Source organism: Pleurodeles waltl, chromosome 11 (assembly GCF_031143425.1).
Source record: "Pleurodeles waltl isolate 20211129_DDA chromosome 11, aPleWal1.hap1.20221129, whole genome shotgun sequence".
Lineage (NCBI taxonomy): Eukaryota > Metazoa > Chordata > Amphibia > Caudata > Salamandridae > Pleurodeles > Pleurodeles waltl.
The window spans coordinates 986,613,336-986,627,873 of record NC_090450.1 but is presented as its reverse complement, the minus strand read 5'-3'; the positions used below and the strand labels follow the sequence as shown (position 1 = coordinate 986,627,873).

At 46.0% G+C, this 14,538-nt stretch overlaps 1 protein-coding gene across 7 annotated transcripts in view; it reads right to left on the bottom strand.

Annotated features, from left to right (window-relative positions):
• Window positions 1-14,538, bottom strand: part of GNB1L (G protein subunit beta 1 like) — a 350,649-nt gene that overhangs the window by 131,820 nt on the left and 204,291 nt on the right. For 4 of the 7 annotated variants that reach the window (XM_069215300.1, XM_069215304.1, XM_069215303.1 and 1 more), the window contains one exon: window positions 7,176-7,296. In XM_069215300.1, the coding sequence (XP_069071401.1) occupies window positions 7,176-7,291 (116 nt within the window). In that variant the 5' untranslated portion in view covers window positions 7,292-7,296. The remainder of the gene's footprint in view (window positions 1-7,175; window positions 7,297-14,538) is intronic. The other 3 variants (XM_069215302.1, XM_069215299.1, XM_069215298.1) reach the window with 1 other exon arrangement.

The window sequence follows — 14,538 nt, the reverse complement described above, 5'->3', positions numbered from 1 at the left end:
CCTCCTCTGCAGCCTATGAAAGTCTAGTTAGAGCAGTCACTGTTATGGAAGATGCCGAGTTATTTGCGGTCAATGAAGGGTTAAACCGTCAAACTTGGGACAGGAGGCAGTCCCCTGAAATAAAAGAAACTAAAAGAAGGAACACTCAAAAGCGAGAATTTGGATAGAGCAAAATAAACCAACGGAGTTCACTTGAATGCAAGCAGCGGAAAGTAACAAAATGAGCATGCGCACTTCACTAAATGCAAGGAGTTAGAAGAAGGAACAAGAACTGGCAAAGCCAATAGGTTTCACCTATGTGAGATCTACTGGCATTGTGAATGTTTCCCAAGACATGCTGCACAGCAGCGCCGTAAAGATTAAACAAGCATTTGCAATGCAATGGGTCTCGCATTTGCTCGAGTTAGAGCTATTCGCGTTGTAAATTCATAACTGGACTTTTCATGCCACATAAATTGAAAATGAAAAGTAAAACAGTTGATATAAGCGAGCAGATTCAAAGCGCCAGGGTCGCCATGAGCATGGAGCGCGAAGGCGAGACACAAGAAGTTCGCTCGCAGTCAAAAGTATTAGCAATCGTGCAATTATCCATGTAACAGAGTCGTTGTCCAAGGCGGTAACAAAACCGCTCCAAGAAGGGACAAACGTAAAGCATTTACCAATGATAACAAAGGATTTTTGAAAGGCAAGCCCATGAACGAGTGACCGTGATGGGCGTGCGGTCGACATGGTTAAAAGCCCACAGACAGACTACAACACATCAGAGCGCTTGTGCGCTCGACCTAAAAAGGAGTATGACGTGCCCAGCGTTGACCACGTCAAAGAGCTTTTATTAAGTCATGTTGCACATCAGCCTGGGCAAGCAACATGAGGGAGGTGCGGGGAGGAGGGACAGAGCACCAACACAATGGATAAAGGGAGAAGGGCGGGAGAATAACACAAGGGAGGGGCGGAGAGGAGGGTGGATGGGAGCAGCAACCCAATGAACAGGAGGAGGGCGGGGCAAGCAACATGAGGGAGGGGCATGAGAGGAAGGAGGGAGCAGCAACAAAATCGACAGTGGGGAGGGAGGGGGAAGCAACCGAGAGAGGGGCTGGAAAGGGAGGTTGGGGCAAGAGCCCGGACCAGGGGGGTGGGGACAGAGAGAGGTGGGAGGGAAGAGGATGGACTGCAGACACATGCACTCCTATACAGTGCATGGGAAAAGGTAAAAATGAAAAAAAAGTATCTGCAGGGGCAGTTGGACAGTGGAAGTACACTAGCTGCAGACAGGAAGCTGTACCTGGTCAATGCTCCTCGGCACGGACAATCACTAGAAGCGCCTGAAGGAAGCAGGAGCGCTGACCAATAAGAAGCAAGGAAACAAAAATGACATCAAAGCCATCCAATGGTGCCTAATGGTAAGTAATGGACAGGCTCTAAGCCAGTTTTAAGCTTGTTTTTGCTGTTTGCAAAAGACTTCACCAACAGCGCCTGCCCTGTCTCAGGCGAAGCCTAAAAACAGAATTTCAACAGCTCAACCATAAGCAAACAGTTGTGAGAGGCAAAGTGAGTCGACAGTTCCCTAAAATGCACATAGCGGTAAAGAGTAAATTAACCGGCACCATTCATTCAAATGCAAGCAGTGATAAGAACTAAATTAACCAGCACTGTTGACTCACATGCAAGCATTGGTAAGGAATAAATTAACAAGCACTGTTGACTCACATGCAAGCACTGGTAAGGAATAAATTAACAAGCACTGTTGACTCACATGCAAGCATTGGTAAGGAATAAATTAACTAGCACGGTTTACTTAAATTCAAGCAGTGGTAGGAAGTAAATCAACGAGCACTGCTCACTCAAATGCAAGCAGTGGTAAGGAGTAAATTAACAAGCACTGTTTACTGAAATGCAAGCAGTGGTAAGGAGTAAATTAACAAGAACCTGTCCCCTGAAATGCAAGCAGTGGTAAGGAGTAAATTAACAACCACTGTTTACTGAAATGCAAGCAGTGGTAAGGAGTAAATTAACAAGCACTGTTTACTGAAGTACAAGCAGTGGTAAGGAGTAAATTAACAGGCACTGCTCACTCGAATGCAAGCAATGGTAAGAAGTAAATTAACAAGCACTGTTTACTGAAATTCAAGCAGCAGGGTAATGAGTTAATTAACAAACGCTGTTCACACAAATGCAAGTAGTGGTAAGAAGTAAATTAAGAAGTACTGAGCAGTGGTAAGGAGTAAATTAAGAAGCACTGTTTACTGAAATGCAAGAAGTGGTAAGGAGTAAATTAACGAGCACTGTTCACTCAAATGCAAGCAGTGGTAAGGAGTAAATTAACAAGCACTGTTTAATGAAATGCAAGCAGTGGTAAAAAGTAAATTAACGAGCACTGTTCACTCAAATGCAAGCAGTGGTAAGGAGTAAATTAACAAGCACTGTTTAATGAAATGCAAGCAGTGGTAAGGAGTAAATTAACGAGCACTGTTCACTCAAATGCAAGCAGTGGTAAGGAGTAAGTTAACAAACACTGTTTACTGAAATGCAAGCAGTGGTAAGGAGTAAATTAAGAAGCACGGTTTACTGAAATGCAAGCAGTGGTAAGGAGTAAATTAACGAGCACTGTTTACTGAAATGCAAGCAGTGGTAAGGAGTAAATTAACGAGCACTGTTCACACAAATGCAAGCAGTGGTAAGAAGTAAGTTAATTAGCACTATTCACTTGAATGCAAGCAGTGGTAAGGAGTAAGTTAACTAGCACTATTCACTTGAATGTAAGCAGTAGTAAGGAGTAAGTTAACTAGCACTATTCACTTGAATGCAAGCAGTGGTAAGGAGTAAGTTAACTAGCACTATTCACTTGAATGCAAGTTGTGGTAAGGACTAAAATAAGCCAGCGCAGTTCACTCAAATGTACACAGTTGTGATTATCTTAATGAGGCTACACAGTTAACTCAAATACGAGGCAAGAAGAAGAAAAATGAGCCAGTGGTGTTCACTCAATCAGAGATGTCCATATGGGTTCACTCATGGACAGATGTCCTTCTAGGTTCACTCAATCACAGATGGATATCTCGGTTCACTCAATCACAGATGGATATCTGGGTTCACTCAATCACAGATGCCCACCTGGGTTCACTCATGCACAGATATCCATCTGGGTTCACCCATGCACAGATGCACATCTGGGTTCACCCATGCGCAGATGCACACCTGGGTTCACCCATGCGCAGATGCACACCTGGGTTCACCCATGCGCAGATGCACACCTGGGTTCACCCATGCGCAGATGCACAACCGGCTTCACCCATGCGCAGATGCACAACCGGCTTCACCCATGCGCAGATGCACAACCGGCTTCACCCATGCGCAGATGCACAACCGGCTTCACCCATGCACAGATGCACAACCGGTTTTACCCATGCACAGATGCACAACCGGCTTCACCCATGTGCAGATGCACATCTGGGTTCACTCATGCACAGATGCACATCTGGGTTCACTCATGCACAGATGTACAACTGGCTTCACCCATGCACAGATGCACAACTGGCTTCACCCATGCACAGATGCACAACTGGCTTCACCCATGCACAGATGGATATCTGGGTTCACTCATGCACAGATGGACATCTGGGTTCACTCATGCAGATGCACAACCGGGTTCATCTGGGTTCACTCATGCGCAGATGCACATCTGGGTTCACTCATGTGTGAATGCACATCTGGGTTCACTCATGCGCTGATGCACAACTGGCTTCACCCATGCGCAGATGCACAACTTGCTTCACCCATGTGCAGATGCACAACTGGGCTCACCCATGCACAGATGCACAACTGGGTTCACTCATGCCCAGATGCACAACCGAGTTCACTCATGCAGAGATGCACAACTGGCTTCACCCATGCACAGATGTACAGCTGGCTTCACCCATGCACAGATGCACAACCGGCTTCACCCATGCACAGATGCACAACCGGCTTCACCCATGCACAGATGCACAACCGGTTTCACCCATGCGCAGATGCACAACCGGCTTCACCCATGCGCAGATGCACATCTGGGTTCACTCATGCGCAGATGGATATCTGGGTTCACTCATGCGCAGGTGCATATCTGGCTTCACCCATGCGCAGGTGCACATCTGGCTTCACCCATGCGCAGGTGCACATCTGGCTTCACTCATGCACAGATGCACATCTGGGTTCACTCATGCACAGATGCACAACTGGCTTCACTCATGCACAGATGCACAACTGGCTTCACCCATGCACAGATGCACAACTGGCTTCACCCATGCACAGATGCACAACTGGCTTCACCCATGCACAGATGCACAACTGGCTTCACCCATGCACAGATGGATATCTGGGTTCACTCATGCACAGATGGACATCTGGGTTCACTCATGCAGATGCACAACCGGGTTCATCTGGGTTCACTCATGCGCAGATGCACATCTGGGTTCACTCATGTGTGAATGCACATCTGGGTTCACTCATGCGCTGATGCACAACTGGCTTCACCCATGCGCAGATGCACAACTTGCTTCACCCATGCACAGATGCACAACTGGGCTCACCCATGCACAGATGCACAACTGGGTTCACTCATGCCCAGATGCACAACCGAGTTCACTCATGCAGAGATGCACAACTGGCTTCACCCATGCACAGATATACAGCTGGCTTCACTCATGCACAGATGCACAACCGGCTTCACCCATGCACAGATGCACAACCGGCTTCACCCATGCACAGATGCACAACCGGTTTCACCCATGCACAGATGCACAACCGGCTTCACCCATGCGCAGATGCACATCTGGGTTCACTCATGCGCAGATGGATATCTGGGTTCACTCATGCGCAGATGCATATCTGGCTTCACCCATGCGCAGGTGCACATCTGGCTCTACCCATGCACAGGTGCACATCTGGGTTCACTCATGCACAGATGCACATCTGGGTTCACTCATGCACAGATGCACAACTGGCTTCACCCATGCACAGATGCACAACTGGCTTCACCCATGCACAGATGGATATCTGGGTTCACTCATGCACAGATGGACATCTGGGTTCACTCATGTAGATGCACAACCGGGTTCATCTGGGTTTACTCATGCGCAGATGCACATCTGGGTTCACTCATGTGTGAATGCACATCTCGGTTCACTCATGCGCTGATGCACAACTGGCTTCACCCATGCGCAGATGCACAACTTGCTTCACCCATGCACAGATGCACAACTGGGCTCACCCATGCACAGATGCACAACTGGGTTCACTCATGCCCAGATGCACAACCGGCTTCACCCATGCACAGATGTACAGCTGGCTTCACCCATGCACAGATGCACAACTGGGCTCACCCATGCACAGATGCACAACTGGGCTCACCCATGCACAGATGCACAACTGGGTTCACCCATGCACAGATGCACAACTGGGTTCACCCATGCACAGATGCACAATTGGGCTCGCCCATGCACAGATGCACAATTGAGCTCACCCATGCACAGATGCACAACTTGGTTCACCCATGCACAGATGAACAATTGAGTTCACTTATGCACAGATGAACAACTGGATTCACTTACGCACAGACACACGGGTCACTTAGGCACAGATGCACATCTGGCTTCAATTTAGGCACCAATGGACAACTGGGAGTTAGGCGCAGATGCACATCTGGGTCCACTTAGGCACAGATGCATAAATGGGCCTATTTATGCACAGATGCATAACTGGGTTCACTTACGCACAGATGCACAACTGGGTTCACTTTCGCACAGCTGCACAACTAGGTTCACTCATACACAAATGCACATCTGAGTTCACTCATGCACATATACAAATATTTTTGTCCATGGACAAGGTAAAGGTAGACTATTCACACAAATTAGGGAGTAGCATGTAAAGGGCAGAATGTCATGAACTCATGTGGATATGTTCAGACAGTCCACTTGTTTGCTAGGGGGCAGGGCACCAGCTGCTGACCCTCTGTGTGGGGGGAGCCTGCTGGCTGCAAGGTGCCTTTCAGGCTTACCATGTAACAAGTGTGGTGGAGCCCAAGCAGAACCCCTCACATGGCGAAGATTACATATATGTTGCTTCTGAGAGCAAATTGGGACCAACACTACTTTGTAGCCCCTGTCAAACACCTCTAATGCATTTATTTCAAGATCTAGGACCCCAAAGGTCCCATCGAGTGGTTCTGCTTTGTGGGCGTTTAGACCTTCATTCATAGACTCTGATGACAACTCCTCCAGCACGTTCCTGCATAGTGGGGCTGAAGTACAAAGTGTTTCAGGGGTCACCAACCCTCAGACTCAGTAAATCTGGGGGTGGGGGTGTGTGGGGTGGGAGGGGTAGGGGTGGATGCTAGAACACTTTCTGTAATGCACTAAATCCACTTAAAGATTTGGAAAATCGTTAAATGGGTTTAAGAAACAATAAAGAAATGGTATTTGGAAGGGGCGTGTTTGGGGTGTCTCATTCAAATACCGATTCCTAATGGGATGTAACAAAATCCAGTTGCAAAACATTAATATTTTACCACCAACTCAAACAATGGTAAGCCAATGGCAAACAGGAAAGGGTCCACAAGGGGCCGCTTTCCCTTTTACAAAGTTGACAGAAACATATTTTTAGAAGATCACTGCCTGCTCCTCACAAAAGGCTTAACTTTTCTTTTCAAACAAGTCACAATTTCCATTTAGGAAAGCAGGCTGCATTTAGAAAAAATGCTTTCTTTAAAAGCAATCACAGACACGCTAGTCTGTTGACCCGAGCAGGCCACCACGCCGGTGACGCTAGTCAATTGTATTTTATCACCATTTGCGACCTACCTCATGAATGTTAATGAGGTAGGTGGAATTAAAACCCTTCAAGATTTAAAATTTTGTGAACCAAACTATTAGTGCATGGGTCCGTCCACAAAATTCCTTTTGATTTGCAAAAAGTCGGTGCACAATATGTGATCAATTTTTGCGAATGGAAAATTCATGCATCCGGCCGAATAAGTTATATTTGCTGTTTTTTTATTTCAGTAGATCATTCTGTATCTTCGTGCACACAAAATGCAGCATAAACTCAAGGCTTCCAAAGGCTGCAAAGAGCTTTCCTTTACTCACATAACAGCAAACCATCCTCAGGAATTCCCAAGATGTTCATCGAGAACGACTCACCCAGAAAACAGAATGGGTGGTCCCTGCTCCTGATTTCCGCAGAAAAACTGCAAAGAGTTGATCTCAGCACGGGCGCCTCGAAGGATGAACTTTGGGTCAGGAGGCAGCAGGGCCATCTTCGCTGGAATACATGAAAAAGTATTAAGACATTTTGTGTACAATCCGTGTCCTTTTAGGAACTATAGGTCGGTTTGTAAGCCCCTCCCACTCACCCCAACACTACAGTATGAGTAATGATAGTAAACTATGGAATGATTTAGAAATCTGAAACTGAACATTATTTTCGTTGGTGTTTAAACTGCATTTTCATAATAGTTTTCAGAAATTAAGTAAATCTCACAACACACGTTGGGCCTGGTTCACAAAAAGCAAAGGATATTGGGAATTTCCAGTTGTGCTTCAAGCATCTTTCACTTTTTTTACGTCATTCATCTTAGAGATCCAGGCATACTTCTAGGAAAGTCACATGACTTTTTCAGGGAGTCACATTTCCATAATTGCAGAAATACATTAACATTGCATCCATACATATACATTGGATACATATACATTAACATACAACCCCACTTTTGGGGAAATGCGCCCACCCATATAAAAAAAAAAAATATTTTCCGATTTTGGAGCAAGAAATCCCCCTATAAAGCCACGAATATGGGTGTGTTCCATTTCCCTTCCCAACCTGGAAATGGACTTAACTCTTTCCTTGCTTAGTAAAAATCTCTGATGTTTTCAGGGTAAGAAAGGGTCAAAGGGAAGTTTGTGAACGCTCACAAACTAGCCATATATTGTCAATGGTCACATACTTTAAAGATAAAGGGCATCATTACGAGTCTGGCAATCTACGGACTGCCAGACTCACGGTGGCAGTTGGACCGGCGCCAATGCGGCGGTCTGAGCACCACATTATGACCACGGCCGCTGTGTCGCCGTCGAACTGCCAGCACCGCCAGGATTAGTCGTCACGGCGGTCGTGGCAGTCCTAATCTGCCAGGGCAGCGTTGCAAGCAGCACTGCCCTAGGGATTACGACCTCCTTCTCCGCCAGCGATTTCATGGCGGTAACACCGCCATGTAGAGGCTGGTGGAGACGGGGCGCAGGGGGCCCCTGCACTTGGCACGGGCAGTGCAGGGGGGCCCCCTGGCCAGCACCATTTCAATGTTCACTGTCTGCTTTGCAGCCTACACACTACAGCATTGCTGCCGGCTCAATTACGAGCCGAACACAATGCTGTAGGCCGTTTCCCGCTGGGCCAGTGGGCGGAAACTGAGATTCTGTCTGCTGACCCAGTGGGAAACTTGTAATGGGCCTGGCGGTGAGGCTGCCACACTGGCGGCAACCTACCCGTCAGAACTTCAGTGGACGGGCTTTTCCATCCGCCAAAGTCTTAATGAGGCCCAAACTATGCTTGCATCCGCCACTTAACATCCACTGCATGGGATTTAATAATGTATAGTATTAAATTAAAGTCATTAATATTGCAAGCATGTAAATGGATTTAAGACTGCTAGGTCGCCTTTTGTGAATGCATAACAGTCGCAAATACAGTTGCTCTCAATAATAAAGTACTTTTTAACAAAAGGGGAAAGCTGTGTGACTTGTGTTCTTTGTTTTTAGCTCTCACCTACCAGACATCACAAGCTGCCTGTGGGCCAAAAGACCTGTTGTTAGCTCAAAGGGGCTTACAGGGACTTATTGCTTACCTTTGGTTGGCTTCACAGTCACTCTCATTTGATTGGTTTTTATTTGTCACCTCGTGTGGACTTCACTTCCTCTTCTTGTGCTTGTCCATCCCCTGGAGCATGAAGCATTACTTGTGTCATTCCACTGCTCAATTCTGAAGCACTATTGTTTTTTTATCTTTGGTTAAGCACTCCATCAAAGTGCATGTGTTTTCTAGCCGTCTAACTTGTACACTGCCCCCCCCCCCAATTCCACTGCCCTTTGTGTTAGCCTCTCTGACCTGTGATTCTTCTCCACCACCCTCTGTGTTGCACTCACCCGTGTGTGCTTCCCCACCAGTGTTGCTTTCTCATCCATATGTTCCCCCAAAAGTTCTGTGTTAGTTTGCTAGCCTCTGTGCTCCCCCGATCCGCGTTTCTCACTCAGGGGTGGCCCCTATGCTGTGGTGGAGGAGTGTCGCCCCGCTGCTGAAAGCAGAAAAATAAAGTAATAATAAAAGTATTTTGTTATCACTTTATTTTTTCCGCTTAGTGAGGTGGGGCTAGCACCTCCATGTCACCAGTGAGGAGGAGTGCTATGTGCACTTCTAAGTGCGGATGTCAGTTTGGCCGGCAGTCTGAGGTTGGCGAAACTAACATGCGCACTTAGATACTCTTCACCCGGCTGTGTTGCACAGCCAGGTGGAGACCAAGCGCAGGCTCCCACTCCCTCCCTGAGCAGCATTTCTGTCCGCTCAGGCCAATCCTAGTGCTTCTCTCATGCTGGTAACAGCATGAGACAAGCATCTGGATAGGGTGGGATGGAGAGGAACAAGAAGAATGGATGAAGACAAGAATTGAGGCAGGGGGAGCGGAGGAACACTGAGGCAGCAGGTACTTTTTTTTTATTATTATTGGTTCCCCCACACCACGCGCTGCCTCCCTCTTCCCCCCACCTCTTCCTGGCAGCAGCCGCTACTGTCCTCACTCTATCCTGTGTTGCATCCCTTCTGCTGTCTATATTGCTTCCTCCATGTGTACCTTAAGTGTTGCTCCGCTGCACCTCAACAAAAAAATAATTTTTAAAATGCTTTTACGCTACTTTAAAAAAATGTTTTATTTATCAATTGAACTCCAATTGGTTAATAAGAAAAAAAAAAGTGCAATTGTAATTCTGTAGGTTCATAAATGCATGTTGTGCGTGCCTACAAAATTATGTAGGTGTCTATATCATATTTCCTTTTCTATGTTTTATTTACTCCTAGCCATGATGCATAGCAGCAGGGATGCTATACAGCATCACTCAAAAAAAAAAAAAAAAAAAAAAAACACTGGCACAGCCAATAGATCCTAAACAGAGGGCTATTCACTCTGCCATTGTGTGTTTAGCATGCAACAGACATACATATACTTTGGGACAGGGAATACGGCTGGAACAGGAATGATACACAGTTGCTGAGACTGACAGCACAGTACCACCAGGATGGAGGGCACAGTGAGGGGAGGGTGGAGGGAGCACACAGACACAGGGACAGTTATGCACTGAGAGGAGACATGGACATGGACACCAGAACAGGAAGACACGGTCACACCGAAAGACGCGGGGAGGCACCGAAGCACATATCCGGGCAAGGACACAGAGTTCCACACTGCAACAAGGAGACACTGGTGCACGTGCAAGAACTGCCCACAATCACATGGGTTTCATGGAACGCCTCCTGCCACTGCCTTTGGGAAAACCCCAAACCAGCAGAGTGGATTACACATACCACGACACAAACTTGGACACACAACTCAGACACTTCCCAAATGAAACACATGGCCAACTTACAAGCGCATGGATTGGTGGAAGGTTGAGGGACTCACCGGCATTGGAAAAACCTGCACACAGTAGACAACATTAAAGTTCCAGAGACACCCAACAATACCAAGAGGCCAAGGAACTAGAGATTTCTGCGCTCTACAAAAACACAGCCCAGTTTCTCAAAACTCTTAGCTAGCTGGACGTTGCTGGGTTAGGTGTCTACCTCGTCCAGATCTGCACGTTACAAATATGAGCCCCAAGCTCCTTGGAGACATCAAAGGACAGCATTTTATCCCCACTTTCATACTGAATGTGGAAGAAAGGAAAATACCTAACTCATCGCTAATGTCTTCCACTTTGGCCTTAAAAACAATAAAGACCTTAGACCAGTGGTTCCCAACCTGTGGGCCAGGGACCCCTGGGGGTCCGCGAAGCCTCGTCAGGGGGTCCGCGGCTGCTTAAGAAATGTAATAATATTAGGTCCCAGCTATCAGTATTGACTCAGTGGGGGTCCCCCGGTTCCAATAATGATTCAGTGGAGGTCCCTGGGCTCCAGTATTGATATAATGGGGGTCCACAGAAGTGAAAAGGTTGGGAACCATTGCCTTAGACCACAATGATACTGGCCGAGTTAATTATGTCTAAGGCATCAGTGTGCACAACACTAAGTGATAGCAACCCTTGGCACACTGAATAGGACGCCACTTGAGACCTATGTCTGATTGATTAAGATGTAACTTGAGGCGTATATCTGACTCCACTAGAGACCTATATCTGATTATGACGCCACTTGAGACCTATGTCTGATTATGACGCCACTTGAGACCTATGTCTGATTGATTAAGACACCACTTGAGACCTATGCCTGATTGATAAAGATGTAACTTGAGGCGTATATTTGACTCCACTAGAGACCTATATCTGATTATGATGCCTCTTGAGACCTATGTCTGATTAAGACACTACTTGAGACCTATGTCTGATTAAGACACTACTTGAAACCTATGTCTGTTTGATTAGGACACCACTTGAGACCTATTCCTGATTAAGACGCCACTCGAGACCTATATCTGATTGAATATGATGCCACTTCAGACGTATGTCTGATTGATTAAGACACCACTTGAGACCTATGTTTGATTATGACGCCACTTGAGACCAATGTCTGATTGATTAGGACACCACTTGAGACCTATTACTGATTAATATGCCACTTGAGACCTATGTCTGATTGAATATGACGCCACTTCAGACCTATGTCTGATTGAATATGACGCCACTTCAGACCTATGTCTGATTGATTAAGACGCCACTTGAGACCTATGTCTGATTATGACGCCACTTGAGACCTATGTCTGATTATGACGCCACTTGAGACCTGTGTCTGATTAAGACACTACTTGAAACCTATGTCTTATTATGACGCCACTTGAGACCTATGTCTGATTATGACGCCACTTGAGACCTATGTCTGATTGATTAAGACACCACTTGAGACCTATGACTGATTGATTAAGATGTAACTTGAGGCCAATATCTGACTCCACTAGAGACCTATATCTGATTATGATGCCTCTTGAGACCTATGTGTGATTGATTATGACGCCATTTGAGACATAAGTCTGATTAAGACACTACTTGAAACCTATGTCTGATTGTGACGCCACTTGACACCTATGTCTGATTATGACGCCACTTGAGACCAATGTCTGATTGATTAAGACACCACTTGAGACCTATGACTGATTGATTAAGATGTAACTTGAGGCCTATATCGGACTCCACTAGAGACCTATATGTGATTATGATGCCTCTTGAGACCTATGTGTGATTATGACGCCACTTGAAACCTATGTCTGATTAAGACACTACTTGAAACCTATGTCTGATTATGATGCCACTTGAGACCTATGTCTGATTATGACGCCACTTGAGACCAATGTCTGATTGATTATGACGCCACTTGAGACCAATGTCTGATTATGACACCACTTCAGATCCGTGCCTATGGTCTCTCCGAATATCTCCTTCTTAGGCACCATCCCAAGACACTTTTGAAGGCCCAAGATCACATATAAGATGATGCTTTACCTTCTATGGGACACAACAAATGAATTGTCCTGAGGGCTTAAGTTTTCACTTGATAGAGTCACATTACCGGCCCACAATAAGCAGTGCGGCATCCTAAACATCGCTGACTTATCTAACTACCGCATAGCTCTACCCGCTGTGGCACCAAGCATGAGCTAAATCAACTGGAGTCTACTAACAGTGCTGCTGATGGTGGATTGTGAGGCAAAGGCCACTTTTCATCACCATTTCGTCCAGGCTATGCTGCTCCTTCTTCTCCAATGGCTGTTTGATCAACATTTTGTGTGAGTAGAGGGAGCCCACAGCAGTCTGAAAAGTTTATAATATATGCTGTGAGGGCTTTTGGTTCTTCCCAGACCTCTCTTTTCTCTAAGTTGGAACCAAGGCTCAAGTTGTACTTCTGGTCCTGATTCTTGTCTGTCTGCTTGAACTCCTGCTCCAGTAGAGCCCTCACAGCACCAGGGGAGAACCATCCAGATCTCCCTGAATCCCTACACCCAACCGCAAGAATATTCCTCCTGAGAACATCAATGGTGAGCAGACCCCTCAGAATCACTGACCTAGCATGGTGGGTAAACTCCCCTGAACCAACAAGCCACCCTCTATTAAACCAGGGACTGACTGTTAATCTTCTAAGTCTCTCCGAAAGGCTGGGAAATGAACACGTCACCCACTAACCATAGGTCTACGTGTGGGAAATGTCCACTAGTCCCATGGTCGACAAGTGACTCTGGCGGATTGCGCAGCAGTGCCCATTGCCTGATGCTGTGCTGACATACACAGCACAGTCATCATGACCACATGGGCAGTGTTAGAAATTCTGAGCTCCTTTTAGCTTGGCTGACAAATACTTTATTTAGGGTTGGAAGAAGCTTTTAACCCCCTCCATCTTCAAAGAGGAAACTCTAAGGGCTAGGACGATTGGCCCTTTAGGGCTTATGCTTTGGGTAGTAAAGATACACAACCCTTATATTTATTGCGCCCTTAAAACCAGGGCTAATGGAATTATGTGATTGTGCAACTGCAGTGGTTTTTGCATAATTATGGATGTGCAGAATTTGCCACATAATCCATCATCTGTTGCATAATCTGCAGGTTTTCACAAAAAGTTTGTTTTTAGCTCAAACTGATCAAAAGTTAGTAAAATTGCAGCGACACGTGATGCTGTGCAGTGGAAGGCCCTTTACAAAGGCTGACTTCTCACCTTTCTGTTGATTATGTTTGGGTGTTGAATTGAGGTGTAACATATGTCAAACTGTGTTAACAAGTGTAAAAATGACAAAATAATTTAGTAATACTATCAGAAAATATGCAGCAATACGTTGCATAATCTGCTTTTTCTTGTTGCATAATTTAATCAACCCTGACACATAATTTGTTCCTCTCCTGCCACATAACTCCACTGGCCCTGCTCAACGGCTTTAGGTAGACTGCAAATCCACCCTAAAATGGAAAGTCATCTGAATTTGTCAGCCACGACACGTGGTTCAAGAGAAATAGCTGCTTTAAATTTGGGGTAAAAAAATCCCAGTGGTATTCTAGCCTGGAATCCCAGTAACTGAGAAGAAACTACAACTAGTAACAAGCATTGGCAAAGCCAATAGGTCTCGGCAATCCGAGAGCTATAGGCGTTGGCAATGTAAATCTATTTGTGTATGACTCTGAGGCTGATCTTATTGATATACATAAATGCATTAACATTGCCAACACCTATAGCTCTCAGACTGACGAGATCTATTGGCTTTTTCAATGCTTGTTTGTATTGGCTTTGCCACTATGGCCTGCCTCCTTGTTAAAGAAGACCATGGCG